The sequence below is a fragment of the Lagopus leucura genome, unplaced genomic scaffold (assembly GCF_019238085.1).
Source record: "Lagopus leucura isolate 7727_CA_CO unplaced genomic scaffold, USGS_WTPT01 Super-Scaffold_100008, whole genome shotgun sequence".
Taxonomy (NCBI): domain Eukaryota; kingdom Metazoa; phylum Chordata; class Aves; order Galliformes; family Phasianidae; genus Lagopus; species Lagopus leucura.
Genome location: NW_024962265.1, coordinates 21,071,439 through 21,089,424, shown reverse-complemented (window position 1 = coordinate 21,089,424; position 17,986 = coordinate 21,071,439). Strand labels below are relative to the sequence as shown.

General features: G+C 41.3%; 1 protein-coding gene across 1 annotated transcript in view; it reads right to left on the bottom strand.

Moving 5' to 3' along the window:
- Positions 1-13,471, bottom strand: part of SLC13A1 (solute carrier family 13 member 1) — a 42,249-nt gene extending 28,778 nt beyond the window's left edge. Inside the window, exon 1 of the mRNA XM_042872592.1 lies at positions 13,449-13,471. Coding sequence (XP_042728526.1) covers positions 13,449-13,462 — 14 coding nt within the window. The 5' untranslated portion in view covers positions 13,463-13,471. The remainder of the gene's footprint in view (positions 1-13,448) is intronic.
- Between the last annotated feature and the right edge of the window lie 4,515 nt (positions 13,472-17,986).

The window sequence follows — 17,986 nt, the reverse complement described above, 5'->3', positions numbered from 1 at the left end:
GTATATTTATTCACTAACATCTGGGATCAAGGTGCTTCTTTTTTTGCTGGAGAAATGTAACTACATTTAGTACAAACCCAATATTGATTGCCACCTTTTGAAAGATGCCATTGAGAATATATGTTTACTAAATGGAAAGCATGGAAATTAAATCATGAGAACTAATTTCCCAAGATCTTGCATATTCAGCAAAACTATCAAAAGTCTCAGGAAATTTTGCCTAGCTGCTTCCCATTTTTACATCTCATTCATTTTCCTCAAAAGCGTAACAGTTTTGGGGATTGAACATTTAATTCACATCTCCAGAAAGTACATTTGAGGAGAAAGAAACTCTCTTCCCTCCCTTTCTCCCTGTTAGAGAGGGGAAAGCCGGGAAGTGAAAACAATCAGTATTATGTCAAGGATCAGTGGCAGAACTGAGTGGGCAGTCACAGATGCCTCCCACCACAGAGGACCTCCCATCAAATCAGTGGTGAGGAGAAAAAACGATATGAATGTGCTTGGCTTTGATCAATATTCCCTTCTATAAAAAACACTCAAGGGAGTCAAAGCACCAGATGTTGGGGAAATGTAATAGTACATCTAAGATTTAGCACTTAGGTGTGATGGTGGGATGAAATTCCATGCTGAAGTGCTCTCTTTTCCAAGTGAGCACCCAACATGATGGCAGACAACTGCTCCAACAAACTAAATCACAGAATCACAGAATCACAGAATCACAGAACTGTAGGGGTTGGAAGGGACCTCCAGAGATCATCGAGTCCAACCCCCCTGCCAAAGCAGGTTCCCTACAGCAGGTCGCACAGGTAGGCATCCAGGCAGGTCTTGAACATCTCCAGAGAAGGAGACTCCACCACCTCCCTGGGCAGCCTGTTCCAGTGCTCCGTCACCTCACTGTAAAGAAGTTCTTGGGCACATTTTTGTGGAACTTCCTATGCTGCAGTTTCTGGTTGTTTCCCCTTGTCCTGTCTCCACACACTGCTGAAAAATGTCCGGCCTCACCACTCTGTCCCCCACACCTCAGATATTTATAGACCTGGATCAGGTCCCCTCTCAGTCCTCTTTTCTCAAGCTAAACAGACCCAGTTCATTTAGCCTTTTTTAAAAGGGAGATGCTCCAGGCCCTTCACCATCTTCGTGGCCCTCCGCTGGACTCTTTCCAAGAGATCCCTGTCTTTTTTGTACTGGGGAGCCCAGAACTGGACGCAGTACTGCAGATGAGGCCTCACCAGGGCAGAGTAGAGGGGGAGGATCACCTCCTTTGACCTGCTGGCCACGCTCTTTTTAATGCACCCCAGGATGCCATTGGCCCTCTTGGCCACGAGGGCACACTGCTGGCTCATGGCCAACCTGTCATCTACTAGGACACCCAGGTCCCTCTCTGCAGAGCTCCTCTCCAGCAGGTCATCCCCCAACCTGTACTGGTGCATGCAATTATTCCTCCCCAGATGCAAGACTCTACACTTACTTTTGTTAAACCTCATCCAGTTTCTTACTGCCCAGCTCTCCAGCCTGTCCAGGTCTCATTGAATGGCATTCAGGCGTGTCAGCCAATCCTCCCAACTTCGTTTCATCAGCAAACTTGCTGAGGGTGGCCATTATCCCCTCATCAAGGTCATTGATGAAGATGTTGAACAAGACCAGACCCAGCACCAACCCCTGAGGAACACCACTAGTTATAGCTCTCCAACCAAACTCTGCACCACCAATGACGACCCTCTGTGCTCTGCCAGTCAGCCAGTTCTCAACCCACCTCAGTGTTCATTCATCTATCCCATACTTCCTCCTCTTTTTTATAAAGATGTCGTGGGAGGCAGTATCAAATGTCTTGCTGAAATCAAGGTAGACTACATCCACTGCTCTTCCCCCATCTACTCACCCAGTGACAACATCATAGAAGACTACCAGGTTGGTCAAGCACGACCTCCCCCTGGTGAACCCGTGCTGACTACTCCTGATAACCTCCTCTTCTCCCAGCTGTCTGGAGATGACATCCAGTACAAGCTGTTCCATCACCTTTCCAGGGACAGAGGTGAGGCTGACTGGCCTGTAATTACCGGGATCTTTCTTCTTGCACTTCTCGAAGACTGGAGTGACATTGGCTATCCTCCAGACTTCAGGGACCTCCCCCATTCTCCAAGACCTCTCAAAGATGACAGAGAGTGGTTTAGCAACCACCTCTGCCAAAATGCCCTAAAAATTCTCAAATTTCACAAAACCTTATGGAAACGTGTTATGTTGCATGTAAAACTTTTTTCTTTTTTTTTTTTAATTCTCCCATTGGTCTTTTTTTAAACTGTCTTCTAAGGAACGTTATCTTCTAAGCTTAGCAGAATGCTATCACGGACAATGATATTTGTATGGAAAAGGATGAAAACCAACATGCAGAGCAATGAGGGGAAAACATTTTCACAGAATTCTAACATTACGATATTCAGTACTCTGGACAACATGTGACTTTATCACCAGTCAGAGGATGGAAGCTTCTGAAATAATTTGGATAATGTATTCCTATGATTTCAGCTTGATTTTCTAAAGAGTAGCAGTTAAAAAATACCTACAAAGCACTGTTCTCCTTCCAATTTTCCTTGCATTTCTGCTCCAAAGTTACAGAACTGCTGGGAAAGTGATAGCTGTTTGGAAGAGATTACTGACAACTTTTGGAGAAGCAGTTCATAGAAACCAAATGACATCTGTTTTCATCATGTGGTGAGAGAAGAAGAGACATTTCTCATGTACATTAAGGCTGTACTTCTGAAAGGATAGAATGTGATATGCGCTGAGTAGATATCAAGATTCCTTACTCTGTAAAAGCAAATAAATAAGAAGAAGCAAAACCTAGCAACTTGAAACTTCTTGACTTTAAAAATTTTAAAGACTAAAACCTATTGAAACTCTATTCACTGTAAGTTCAGTGTATCACTCCTTTTAGTTTTGAGTAGAAACCCACAGTGCCTAGAAGGACATTATTGCCATGATTTTGCAACGTGACCTGTACTCATAGTCTAGTTCCTTGCATCAATTTAAGTTCTTCAGCAATTCCTTATGAAGCTAAATCCTCTCTTCTAGTGATGCCAAATAGTGCTGAACTCTCCCACTATACTCATCCCAAGTAGGCTCTGTTCCTGTGGGCTCCAGGATTCGCACCAGAATCACTGCCCAGGATCTAATATAGTGACACAGAGTGGCATTTCTGAAATGCAATTTACATGTAAACTACATCCATATCTGCTTGTAAAAAATGTAAAATACAAATGAATTATATAAATGATTTTAAAGTAAGAATGGGTTAAATAATGATCTCTCTCATACATAAAGAACACACTAATAGCTTAGCTGAGGCTCAAACAACTCAATAATGTTGCTCTTCACCTCTGAACTAGCAGCAGACAATTTAGCTTCAGAACTGGAAGCAAATTAGCTTCATCATGGCAATTCTGTGCCTCTGCTATATTAGCTTTGCTGAGAGTATTTCCTGGCTGCAGCACGACACTAACCAAGTGAGATCAATTCCACGTACTGGAACCCATTCTGGAAACCTGCCTGAGAAAACTGATATGCAACTTCCACATCATACATTATTTATTTCTTTAAGACCAATCTTCCGGGCTCAGTATTGTCCTTTTTATGAAGGAACCACCAGAAAATATGATGCCCATGTTTCTTCTTGTTAAATGATGGCCATGTAGTTGATGATGTGTGAATCTAAGACTGTTGTGTGCATGAGAATCTTTAACATAGAGTGTGTCTTCTTGGGCAAGTCTTTTTCCCAGAACAGGCACTCCCAAAGTCTGGGTAAGGCTCTGTAACACAGTGCAAAGCCAAGTGTGATGTCTAATGCTCTGCTAGAGTGTTTATAGACACATTTCAGGATTCTCCTCACTCAAAGATATACATTTCTTTTGTATCAATGTGCTACTGTAAATATAAATTCCCTTCATCTCATTAATTGCTAATAAAACTCTCCTAACTTCTACGTAACAAGTTCGGCAATGAATTTCAAAATATGTTTGTGAAAATAGTTCACAATTTTTCACCAGATAATCTGACCTATAAAAACTCAGGTGCCACCTAATTGAGCATGCTTTTAATCTGTGTCATTTTGGAAGATGAATTTTACTTCAAAATTAATGGCATGATATGACTCCCAGAAAAAGGCTTTCTTTCTTGGAAGACTGCAAGTTTCATCTCACTGAGTGCAAAATAAGCAGGAAAAGAAGTCTGCCTAGCATGGTACTGCTGATTGTAAAATGTGGTCTTGTTTGCAGGGAGCTTTCCTTTATGACAGCAAAATCTACTTTATGTGGTCTTCCATCAACTAAAATTTGAGTCTATAATATTGTACCATAATGATATGTGTTGGGAAAGCAATATGAGAGGGGAAAATATTTAAATCATTTCATCAGTAGTTTGCTAGCTTAAGAGATTTTTGTTGTTTAATTATTTCAAGAGATGACAGCTAACTAGAAGTGGTATAATTATACTTTCTGCAATTGATGTTGTCTGCGTGTTGATGGCAGGGTAATGTCATCAACCATGCTGACTTTTATCTGAGATGATTGATCAGTTTGTGTTATTCTCGAGGAAAGAATTTAATCAGGCAAAATCATTGACTATTATGTTTGATTTATCCTCAAAAAAACGTTGAGCTTCCACTTCCTCAGAAGAACGGAGGATAAATTACCGCAAAGAAGAGTGCAACACAAAATAGGATCGACATATTCTGTAAAAAGCAGTACAGAGGAAGTTGTAACCAATCAGTGTCACTGACTAAGATGCTTTGGTGGAGTGATTATTCTAAACTGGTAATTCCTAAATTTTATCTTTTTTTTTTTTTTTTTTTTTTTTTTCATTTTATAGTCACTGATGATTTCAAGTTTTTCACTTTCTGAAAAAAAGTACTTTTTAAATTCCATTCTTTAATATACTTTAAAAGCCATTAAATTTATTTTAAATTTCTTCATCATGTTTTCCCACTGACAGGAAGAGAAATGTTGGTGGTTTTTTCAGATGATTGACTTTCCCAAGAGGCATTTCACTGATCAGTTTTCATGTATCACTACATTACCTGCGTGCTCTCTACATTCAAGCCATAGGATTATAATACCATTTTCTCTTCTTAGTGCAGAATTTTGGAATTCTTTATTAGATCTTCTCCTGCCTTGGTCCCAGACTTAAAACTAATATCTTATTCTCCATAAACTTTCACATGCAAAATCATGTGAAAAAAAAACTTTTTATGTTATGGTTAGTTATGTATAAAGTTTGGATTTTATATTATTTCTGAGTTTGGAAGTACATCTTTCTCTATCAATAATCTTATTTACTTTTCATTATGGTGTTTATAAAGCTGCCAGATGAGCTCATCCAAAATTTTCTCATTGACAAGTATATATGTTAGCTAATCTTCAGTTCTCTTATTCTCATTCCTTCCTTCAACTTTCAGTCATCCTTTGTCTTCCTGTGATTAGGTTATAATCAATAAAATTGTGGCAGTCATTTAGTTGATACATCCTGAGACTATTTCTCTTTCGTAGCTAGATCAAAGCTTGGTTTACCTTCATCAAGCTTTTACTTCCTAATCTTTCACTGATTTTGAACAATAAATGCAGACATATTTACTCAGGGATTCTCAGTAATCTAGAGTCTCAAAAAAAATCTAGTTGCAAAACAAAGTAGACAAGTACACCCATCTTCTCATGCAAACTAGACTTTCAATAAAATTGGCATGTGCTGTTGAAGAGCTATCTGAATATATTTCTTTTTAAAATTTGCTCTGGGACCTCTGTCAATACCCAGTAAGCTCCATAGAGGCTTGGCTTGGTGAAGTTGGTGGTATTACCAACTTTTAACTCCAAGTTTTACCTTAACTTAGATACACAAAGTGTTTGCAATTTACTATTTCACTAGATCTGAGAGCAATCACCATAATGTGCATCAGGAGGCTTCCTGTGCCATGTTCTAAGTGTTTTTTCCTTCCAAGAAAACCATTTCTTGTGGGATAAAAGAGCAGTCATACAACAAGAGAGTACATTTATATCATTATTTAAGCAACAAAGAAGAAAATCACATATTTCAGTGGAAACATGTATTTCTAAGAAAACAAATTTCAGTGATTAAATATTAAAATCCAGATTAAAAAAAAAAAAAACCCTCACCACTCACCATAAATCTCCCTCTGAATCCTGTAATGTGTTTATTGATGTAATCAGAAGAGAAAAATATTAATCAGTAATTGCTTAATCATTAATATTTTCTTCTAAAATAGCCCAAATACAGAAATCAGGTCCACAATGACATTGAACCCTATTTTAAGGCTCTTCCAATTTTCATCATTTGAATTGGAATCGGTATTGAACTCTAACAGACTGAAAGATCGGGGAATACTAATCATGAGGTTTGATTAGCAACCATCCCTTTTCCCTTCTTCTGAAATAATTACTTATTTCAAGTTCAAAGAAGCTGCAAATTTAGATTGCAAGGCCCTGCTGCTTTTTCTGGAAAGAATCAGAATTCTTCTTAATTATATCTAAGAGGATACATGAAAAACATAGAAAAATGCTGTTACTTTGCTGTTAAAAGTAATTTTGAGCCTGTACTAAACCTCTTAAGATATTTTATATGTTTCTCTTTCCCTAGTCTTGCATTTCACATCTTCAGCAATTGTTCATTTACAGCCTATCTGTATCATCCTTTGAAGCCAACAGGAGTTCTGAGTGTACAGTGGGCACCTAAGAAATAAAAAATCTGTTCATCAATTATAGCACTGCACTGAGGGTATTCACAGTACCCCAGCAGTTCATTATGATGGAGGGAGGACAGAAGACATACTGATTCCCCTCATAAATGGCTACGTGTAAGAAGAGCTATCTGAGCATGGTAAGGATGCTTGAAATGTGCTCTTTAATCGGACACCCTCCATCCAAAGCCTAGAAACATTCTGCAGATGACTCTTGGTCCTGGTGATGAATTTTGGGGCTCCCAGCTCCCTCCAGCTCAGCCAGGTGAGACCAGACCTCCGGAGCAGGGTCAATGGCCTCACAGATGTACCTGAGCCCAGACCCCTGCACAAAGCCTTTGCAACAAAGCCTAGAGGTGGGTTCACACATCAGCTATTGGAAGGTGCCCACACTACATCTTGTGGTATCAATAACAGTAACACAGAAACTTGCTCGGGTAGCCAGGCTACAGACTTCTCCCATGAACTGGAAACATGTTGCCTTTGCCCACCCCAATGACCTGCTTGCCCAGAGGATCTGCTCGGGCCAGGGAATTCACATCAGATCATTCAGATCCAATGGCTGTGAATCAGGAAGGAAGGGATGCAAGTTTCTTTCAAAATATCTTTTAAATCAATAGTAATTTATTTATAATATGATGATAATATTATAATATAGTGTTTTAATATAATAATCAATATTTTATATGAATGACTTTCTTTGTCATATATTTTCAATTCCCAAGAAAATATGCAGGAGCAGGATTATATACAGCTTCAAATATATTTAAAATGTGGCACTCTGAAATTCCTTGATGAAATTAGTTATAGAGAGACATTAATCACTGTGCCGTCCACCTTGGCCTCAGGTCACTACCTTTATTCTTAATCTTTGCAAAGATTAACATTCAGCCGACTCACATGTAAAAGATTTACAGACTGAGATTGTAGGAATGAGCTTCAGATATCCCTGCAAGCTTCCCGTCTTTCTGGCTCTTCCAAATTAAATTCTCAACTGTGTTTGCTCTCTTTCTCCTCGTACTCAACAAATTTTTCATCCAGCTATCACAGAATAACAATAACAATAACAAATTACCAGTAAGACCTTTCCAGAAGAGGGTCATTTTTTTCTATGGCATGTCCTGAGTGATTGCTACTTTACCTATGAAGGGGCAGCAGCAAGTACTTCAGGAAAAAAGACTATAATTGTGTGTGCTGCTGGAGAGCGAGTAGCAGCAGCCCTGGGCTCTCAAGGGCTATGTTCTTACAAAGCACATTAAAGAGCAGTAGCTTAAATGAAATTCTTGGCCAATTGTTGGATAATTTTTAAACACATTGTCAGTATTTCAATGAAATTAACCCTTTCTCTCCCCCTTCCCTATTAATGTGACACAGTAATTTTCACGGGAAAAGAATACTATATTATCCCTGGTCAATTTCTCTTATATTAGAAAAAAATTGTTACTCCAGCTGTAGGCAGTCCTTCCAGCCAGGAGGTTGTAGGGCAGCCTGAACCATGGTTTCCAAGACCAGATCCATCCCTTCTGACTTCTGAGACTAGATAGTTTGCAGTGGAGATTTCTGGTGTGTGTGTTAACAGCATCCACCAAATGGGCTTCCATTTCCTTTAGGGTCCTTATGCTCTAAAAGCACAAAGACAGCAAGTGCTGCTAACCTTCTGCAGCCCAATGTGCCAAAGGGTAGTGGCAGCAGCTCTCACTTACGGGATATATATGTAGTGTGTGCAGGCAGACATGCACCCATTTCCCAAGGTATTCAAAAAACTGATGATGGGGTGTTCACAAGTGCTTTTGTCAGATTCTGGAAAACTCTCCTGGCAAATCAAGCAACCTGTAAATTCCTCTGTCACAAGGTCCAGTGCTTCCACATTCCTTTGCAAAGCGTCAGGGTGATCTAACAACAAGAAACCTCCTGCTGCTGGTTGCAGAGCAACCAGGGAGAGAAATGCTGTCTATTTTACCACCTTGGTCTTCAGCTAGACTCAAGTTTGTGCTGCTGGGGCTGAAGGAATAGCTGACTAGAGCTGGATAATGAGACTGAGAGCTGTCTGCCCTGGCTCTGCAGGACCTGAGGTACACAGCAGCCAGCACAGACAGCAGGAGCTTGGGACGTGGAGTGCAGGGACATGACCACACAGGCAGATGTACAGGACACCCCATGCCTATGCATACACAGAGGTGGTGCACTTCAGCCCTGTTCTCTGTGAACAAACTCCAAAGGGAGATATTTCACCCCAAATTAAGTCCCAGAATGTAAGGGCATCACCAGACTTTGGAGAGAGCCAGATGCAGACCTGCAGAATCATTCAGTGCTGCAGATTGAATCACTGCAAAACAATGTTCATCTTTCATCTGTGCCCCCTGATACCGATACTGAAAGCAGAGCAATGATAGAAGTAATGATTAGGCACTAACACTCTCACCTAATACTAATTAATGATGGCTAATCTCTGCAGCTGAACAGAGCTTTCACAAGGAATCAAGCCCTCTGGGTCATTTGTCTCTAATATAGGTAACTTTTTAAAAAGTCCTATTAATCTTCATTCATTCCTTGGATAATGAGAAATAAAAGGTAGCATCATGTTCCTGAGGTTTACTGGTTTAAGGGTTATTTCCTACCCAAAGGCAGGCTGAGACACGTTGGATTCCTCCTGCAGGAAGAGTAAGAGATTAAGCTCACTTCTCCCACTTACAGCTTTTAAAAATCCTCTGAATAAAAGATGGTTCATAGAGATTCTCCTCACTTTCTTCCCTCTCATTCACAATTAAAAAGTTGGAATGTTTCTCTTCTCTCAGCAAACCACGATGAAGCAGCGTGTTAGATATCCGATGATCCGACACCATTACAGACAGTCACTGACACAAGGGTTAAAAGGACAACAAAAGCCAGAGAGACAGCATTGAAGAAATTAAAATGCTCTGACGATCTGACAGTATGAAAAATGTTCCCGATACCAAACCCAATTATATAACAGCAGATACTGAAGGAAGTTCATGCAAGTGCTGGATGGAAACAGTGATGCAAGGTTCAAGGACTGATGAAGTGATGTAACTGTCAAGGAGCACACAAGGAGCTGTGGGGCTCAGCGTGCAACCGGGCCCAGCCAAGGCAGTGCTGCCACATGGTTCCCAGGGCAGTACTTCTCATTTCCTCCAAGCAACAGCAAGTTGCTCAACTGCTGAGCATCAGCATCCAGAACAGCAGCTGGGTTCCCAAATTTCTGTAAAACAGCTTATGTCTTTAACTGAATAAATACTGACTGAGGGCCCAGCTTTCCACAGCCCTTTGTTTTGAGTCCAACACAATGAATGTATGCAATTAGCTTATGCCTAAGAGGACCTGGGCTCCTCAATAGGACTGCAGCTTGGTGTCCTTGTCAGTCTGCTGTAAAATCACATTCCTTTTTAGGAATTCCTAAAATTCCTGGAATTATCTGTAAAGAAAACTGCACATGAACTGAAAGCAGAGAGAGACAACCGAAGAAAATGAATTTGGCATGTTTGTTTTAGGTTCAATAAACTGTGCAATCATGATGCAAAATGTACCGAAATGATAAAATAAGAGAATAAAACATTAGTATAGAATCATAGAATCATCAAGATTGAAAAAGACCTCTAAGATCTTATAAGCCAACTGTGCACTTACCACCAATGTCCATTAAACCACGTCACTCAGTACAACATCTGCAAATTTCTGGAACACCTCCAGGGACGGTGACTCCAGCCCCTCCCCAGGTAGCCTGTATCAATACCTCACCGCTCTTTCAGAAAAGAAGTTTTTCCCAGCATCCAATCTGAACCTCCCCTGGTGCAACTTGAGGCCATTCCCTCCAGTTTTATCACTGGTTATGGGAGAGGAGGCCAAGCCCCACCTCTCCACAACCTTCCTTCAGGCAGTTGTAGACTGCGATAAGGTCTCTCCTGAGCCTCCTCTTCTCCACACTAAATAATCCTTGTTCTCCTAGCTGCATTTGGCAAACATTGGGATGTCAGTGCACTTGGCCTTTCCTGATGCCTTCTAGGACCAGCTAGACACAAACTTTCATGAACAAAGGCAGACAGAATGGTAATTTTTTGAAGAACTCGCAACCTTTGCTCTGTTTCTCAAGAGCAGGTAAAAAATGCTGGGGGAGGGGATGGCATCAACAGCAGAAACAATGAAGATCCATGGCTTCCAAGTGCTTTCACAGTGCTCCACTCTGAAAAGTGAACCAAGATGCAATTTGCTACGAATTCCTTTGAATTCTGAAAATCATTTCTTTTTTCTCAGTTATTTAATTTTGAACAGTGAAAGAGGCAGGAAAACCTTACGCCTCCAGAGAAACGCTCAATTTACACTACAGAACAGCACATGTTATTAAATCATCTAAGTAAATGAACTTGGATCAAAGTTTCAGTTTGGGGGGCAGGGGTATGTTTTTGAAATCATCCTTATGCTTGTGCTAAATTATTTATATTGCAGTCAGGCCTACAAGGCTCAATCCAAAACTGAGGGGGCACTGCACTGAGAGTTTAATGCCTAATTTCTCTATAGCTTGTAAATTGCCTTTTTCTTCAAAAGAAAGGGGAAAAATGCAAGAAAATAACTAAAACAACATTAGGTGTTCTTTTTTGTTGACTTAGACAAAACAAAACTGACTTCACCACTACACTAAGTGAGGGGAAAATTAGGACTGCTGTCAAGAGTCTAAGCACCATTTAATCTACAATGCAATCTGAACTAAAAATGTCTCCTTTTTCAATTTATTTTAAAAGAATGCTGTTTTTCTGACACGAAGGAAATAATTATTCAGGTCATTTACCTGCAAAAGTAGATATTTGGCTATCAAAAGAAGCATAAAATTCTTTGCAGTGGCATAGTATCATCTACCTGAGCATCTCAAGGCACATCTCAGTGTTTCTCTGTTTTACTGAAGCAGAAACCATGGCACACAGAGTGGAAGGTCTGAATTTTCTAAAGCAGCCTGTCATAAGGAAAGCTCCTGTGTCAGGGGCTCATTTTCAACAAGGTTCATTTCCAGTCAGAACCTGAAAGTTTAGGTTCAGCTGTCACAATATTCAGCTGCATTGGGCAACTTTTGCTTGCATTAACCTGCCTGATGTCTGAGGGCTTTCAGCACAGCTCTTCATCTCTGTTCCAACTGCAGATATTAAAAAATTGTGCCCAAAATTGGAGACTGAGGATTTAGCACAGAATGACATGTTGTAGATTATCAGTAGACCAAATGTCACTCAGAAGAAAACAGATTTCCTCAGTTCTAACCTCCAGGTAATTTTGCTTCCCTACTCCAAACCTTCCTGATGTGCTCATAACATTCTGCTTTGAAGAACTGCATTTAGGAGAGTAATGTTTCAAGACCTAAACGGAAGTGGGAAGGAAGCATCTTACCTCAAGTGTCTGCTTTGTATCAGGTAAGTATGAAAAACAATATGAAATAATAATACGAAGGAATGAACTGAAAACCATGCTGACACATAAATATGTGACATACAAACCATGCTGCCAGGGACACCTACTTTCATGCTGGACCAAACACTACACTGCAGCACAGACTTCTGCGATACTCCAGCAACCAGAATGAGATCACTGCTCCTACAATCACCTTATTGTGTCTTCTGCTGAATAAGCTGAAATTACTGAAGGCAGAGTATAAAATTACATGTACTGAAAGCTTTGAGGAGCAGCAGGTTCCCTTCTTTACTCCCAAAGCTGCCTTAGACAAGGCTTGTGGCATGAGTACCAGAGTACGCAAGGGCTGGGCAAGAGAAGGCAAGGAAGGGTAAACCTTTGAGCTGAGATGTCTGGCTGTCAGCCCCTTGCATTGATTTGCAGCCATCGAGTGAGAGAAAAACTGAAAATGATTAGGCTATCAGGGCTGACAAACACTTCATTTTTGCCAGCAGGTTCAAAAATTGAAAGTTGCAGTGAAATCTGACAGTCCCTATGTTGTTTGCCAAAAATGACCAAACCTCACAGACTTCCTTGCGCTCCTCAGGGTGAAGGCTACACTGTCAGAGATATGACAGAAATACTCTTCACAAATAATTGGTTTATCTAAGTGGGACACTTCTAGCAATAGACTTAATTAAAGTTTTAAAAGTTCAGGCTTCACTTATGGAGCTACTTACCCAGTTACTTGCATCATAATTGACTCAAATGCTATCATTTGTATTTGAAGTTAAACACAAACCCAGTTGCCTTTTGTGTCTTTTTTATTATTAGGCACATCATCCTGTAGTAGCAATTTCTGATTTATTTACTAAAGATGCATGATATACGATTTTATTACTAAAACAAAATCTATTTTTTCCTTAAAAAAAAAAAAAAAGAGCCACTGGATACCTGGGGACTGTGCCCTTTTTGGTGCTATTTGCATGAGCGAGCCTAAGGAAATGGAATATATTGTACACAGAACACAAAAACACAACAGCAAATCGGTCCCACTGACCGATTAAGAACGAAAGAATAAGATTTTAAGAACCCAGTGACTGGATCTGATTTGGTCTGGGAACATAAGGGGTTTGCCCTTATACACAGCAGGTGCACAATAGTTCAGCTCCATGATTTGCAACCTCTGACTCAGTCTGCTCTGCAATGAGCCATGCCAGATTTTAAGATAAGGCCAAATCTGAGACCTACAGAAAGAGACGAAAAAATCCAGTGCTTTTGAACCCTTGTTTCTAACTAGTGCTGCCCCTTAGGTACTTACATACTGCTGGGCATCTGCTGGAATTTGGGCATGTCCCAGGGCAGTGTGAGGTGCTGGGCAGGGAAGGGCACCGTGCTGGGCTGGTACATCCCCACCCTCACAGAAACAAGGATGCCTGAGCACTGGGGAAGCCAACGCCATTTGTCCATAATAGTTCAGCAGTACAGCAATTACTTCAGTGATTACTTTATCAGTTAACTAACAGAGGTAACATTCAAAAGTTAAAGGAAACCTCATAGTATTGCTATGTTTGTTTTCCTCTATTCCATTTCCAAGCTCTTACATGATCTGGTGAAGTCCTGCTTTGTTCTCTTGGAGTCTGTTGCCATGGAAGTGACTGAAATATCACAAGTTAAACATTATAGCCTCTATTTCCTAAACAAATAAGCAGCTTTTCTTTCTGCAAAGGACGGCAAATGGCACTTGTGTTGTTCTCAGGCAGATACTGCACTTGCCAAATGTTTTTAAGTGCTGTGCTCTACTCCAAGCATCTGGGTCACCAAACAGGAAGGGTCAGTGAGGAGGTGCAGCCCAGGTTGTGGGCAGGACAGGATGTTCTGGAGCTACTGACATCCCAGCATTTCCAAATCAATCCTGTTTCACCCTTCTGCTGGGTACACACAAACAGACCCAATGCAAACGTGAAGGGGAGATGAGGTGAGCTTCAGCTCAGGTGAAGCTTCAAGTCAGGTGGACTCCGTAAAAGCCTGAGTAAAAATGATGAACCAACATTAAGTTTAGTATTCAGCTGCCTATTAGGAAGCAGGATGATGCCTTTATTTACTGGAGAGGAGGGCTAACATCACTTGATGCATTTTTCATGAACACTGAAGTTCAGCAGAGCATCAATACTGCTGCTGTGCTTGCTGCATGCAAGGACAGAGGAGGGAGGGAAGGAAGGACACCTTGTTTCTCTGCTTCCTAAATCACAAGAGGACATGAGGGATGCCAGCCCATCATCTGCGAGGGGTGAACCTGACTGGCACAGCACAGTGTTTTCTCTGCATAACGCATCCAGCTAACAGGAGGGCTGGGAGCAGTCTAAAACCACAGGTTCTCTATTTTAGATTCTCTTTTCAAAAAACAAATATAGCAATGCTCACCATTAAAAAACAAAACAAAACGAAACAAGAAAAAACCTCCTATATTTTGCATAGGTCTCTCAAACTCACTTTAGAGCTCCCAGATGTAAGGAGGATGTTTTTTTTTACATTCTTTTATTTTCTAAGTTTCTACATAAATTCAGATACATACATATATATATATCTATCTATATGGTTGTTACCAACTTTTCATCAAAAAGAGACTTTGGGCCTGGCCCTTGATTCTTGATTCTTTCATCTATTTGACTAAATTGTTTTTGAGCAGATGTAAGTTTTGGATTGCTTGTGTAAACTTCCAAAAACTGAATTTTTGGAAAATTCAGTGACTGAAGACCTCCAGCCCTTGCAGCATGGTCCTGGAGATTCCAGTCTTTGGCTAGGAGCGATCACACTAAACACAGCCAGACTCAGTCAATGGGATCACCAGACCAAGTGGCCGAACTGCTGAGTAGTACTGTACAGCAATGTCTCAAGAAGGTGATGCTCCCACACTGCAGAACAGGGAGATGTTAATCTGAACATTCTGCACATTAGTCCTTCAGGAGGTGGAGGAAAAGTGCTAATTTCACTGTTTTTGTCAGACTGCCCTATGCAGCCTGTGTTATCTGACGTATAAGCTGTGTTCTTCACTTAATAGACAATTTCACACAATGCTGTTGTCTCGCTCCAATTTATAAGAGGGAGATGAGGTTCTTTTAATATCTGTATACCCGGCGTGAGATTAAGAAACAACGGTTCATATGTTGTTCCATCCAGTTTATTTACCAAACCTAATCAGGGAGACGGGGAAGGGAAGGAGGGCGATAGAAAAGATGGAAAAGAAGCAGGAGTTGGGTAAAGCGGGGATAGTCACCAGCAGGATCCAGCAGCGGTCCTGTTGCTCGGTGTTTGAAGGTCCCGGGCAGACGCAGCAGGGGACGGGGCGAAAAGCAGCGTGGCCGGCTTTGGACAGCAAGCAGGTAGATGAGGAAGTCGAGGAGCCAATTCTTGAAGCATCAACAGCGGTCAGGCAGCAGGCACAGGAGAGTTCGACAGTATGCAGGAATCACCTCAATCTTCAGGAATCCCTCTTCTTCTTCATGAGGAATCTGTTGTCAGAAACCTATCCTCATGGTTTTCAGTTCCTCTTTTATCCTCCTTGTTCTCCTGCCTACATGACAAGGATGGGCCTTGAGCAAGAGTCATTGAGTACCCCCTGAGATGGCCATCATCCTGAGATAGGTGCACAAAGGAGCACTTCACAGCTATTCAGCTGCAGCTCTTCTCGCTCTAGTTGCCCCTGGCCTTGCCCATCTGCATCCCCCAGACAAAGGATCTCACAACTTTTGCCCAGGACTTGCCTGGACTTGTTCATCTGTGTCCTTCAGACAAAGGATTTCACAATCCTTGCTTGGGACTTGAACAAGTCCATCTGTGTCCCCAGCAAGCTTTGAGACACAGACGTTAACAGAATAATATCTTACAGCTGTAGCACAACAATAAATAAAGTCAGTCAATACATTCAATCAGAAAGCTGCTGTCTTTCCATGCAGTTGAAGCAACTTTCATTAGTACATTTTGATTTGGAGACCCTATCTGTATGAGAAGCATGCATTAGTATCGGGTATTAAGTGACCACAGCACTGCCACTAAAGCAAGGTCGCTATATTCCTTAACAGCATTATAAGGGTCTAATAAATGATTGTTTAGCATTAGATGTTTTGTTCAGAGGGAAGAGACCTTTAGTGCATTCTTCCAAATGCACTAAAAATATAATAATTTATGACAATAATAAAATGATTTCACTTGGGACACTAACAACAGATATTTCCTCTGCTGCAAGAGCTCCTTTCCCTTTCTTAACAAAGGGTACAAAAGGTGAAGCACAGATTATATTGCAGTTGCAGCTCTGTGTGGTTCACTTTGAGATAGGAGGCCCAATGTATTAAAGTATCAAAGCGGAACACCTGAGCTATAATTTTTGATTAAATTTGCATATACAGCAATAGTCTCACCATAAATAGCTTTTGGAATAAGTCACTGCGCAGCAGCTGAGTCTGGTCCTGGGTTTGTAGGAGGCACAGACACTGCTGATTAGACAAGATGCAGACTTAATGAGTAACGTGCAATCTTTCTTACTGAATCTTTGAAGTGAAACCTTTGGCTATTCCAGATGAAAACAATGACATCCTGAAAGATCCTTCACCTTTCTGATAAGGGGAGGTGGTAAAAGTAACCAGCTCATGTGCTAACCAAGAATTTCACAACAAACAGAAGGTGGCTGTTCATATGCAAAATGCTGTCTCATTTAAGTCTTTGACGCTAACTTTATTCCAGAACGTGTTTCAAATATTACAACTCAGAAAACTATTGGTTAATCTTTAAGTCCTTTCACAGCTGCCAGAAGCATGCTTAGCCTGACAATCTATGACCACTAAGCCCTTTCTGCCCCCTTGAACTTCAAAGAGTACTATAAAAGCTATTATAGCAGAAATGGGTTAAAATTATGTCAGAACACGAACAAACCCTGGTTTCCCCCACACAGTCAATAAATCATTGTTGTGCTATTTAAGGCAAACAAAAGCAAGGCCTGGTGTTCTTCCTCTCCATTTAGATACCCAGACATCACCACTAGGCCATGCAAGCTGGCAGTAGTAAGCCATTAAGGTTTTAAATTTTGGCAGCAAAATCAGCCAGTACACCCCCAAAAACTTCTGTGAAAATCTAAATCAATGAATGAAACATCATCCAACTGTGCCACCCTTGCCATATAAGAATATATCCGCAAAAGCTGCGCAAGAAAAAGCAGGCCATCTGCTCTCTAATTGTAATACAAGCGAGTTACAAAGAGATAAAGCCTCAGACTTCTCCATTCAAAATTCAACTGCCTGCTCAAACCCTCTGGGGACCAATTCTGTTGCTTCATGTGTGTGGTAAGACAAATGCAGAACACCCTGGGCAGCGTTCCCACTGCCATCTCCCTTTCAGGCACCTCGGGCTCCTGGAGGCCTGCCGAGGCACGGGCTCTGGCCTCAGCCTGCAGGCAACCCTGGCTGCAGCTCTGGAAGCCAATACTGAAGACTTGGGAGCCTTCTGAGGTAGCCCAGCATCACACAGGCATGCACACCCTCACCTGTAGCTGCAGGCCCTTCATAGCCACCTGTGCTTGTCCATTGGGGTGTGGGACTGGCGGCCCATTGAGTGGGTAAGGACTTCAACTCAGTCTTTTGAGGAAAACGGGAGGGCCCGTAGTGCCCCTTGTCTTCTACATTTCCTCTTTTTGTTAAAGATAAGGGTTGAGACCATTGAAGGCTTGGGACATCTTCATTCAACTGCAATGTGAAGAAATAGAGAGGTCCAGGCCAAACCTGGGCCACAGGGCCTTCTATGTATCTCCAGCTTTGGATCTATGCAGCTGGATACAAGAGCATTCCTGACACCGCCCCCATATATGTG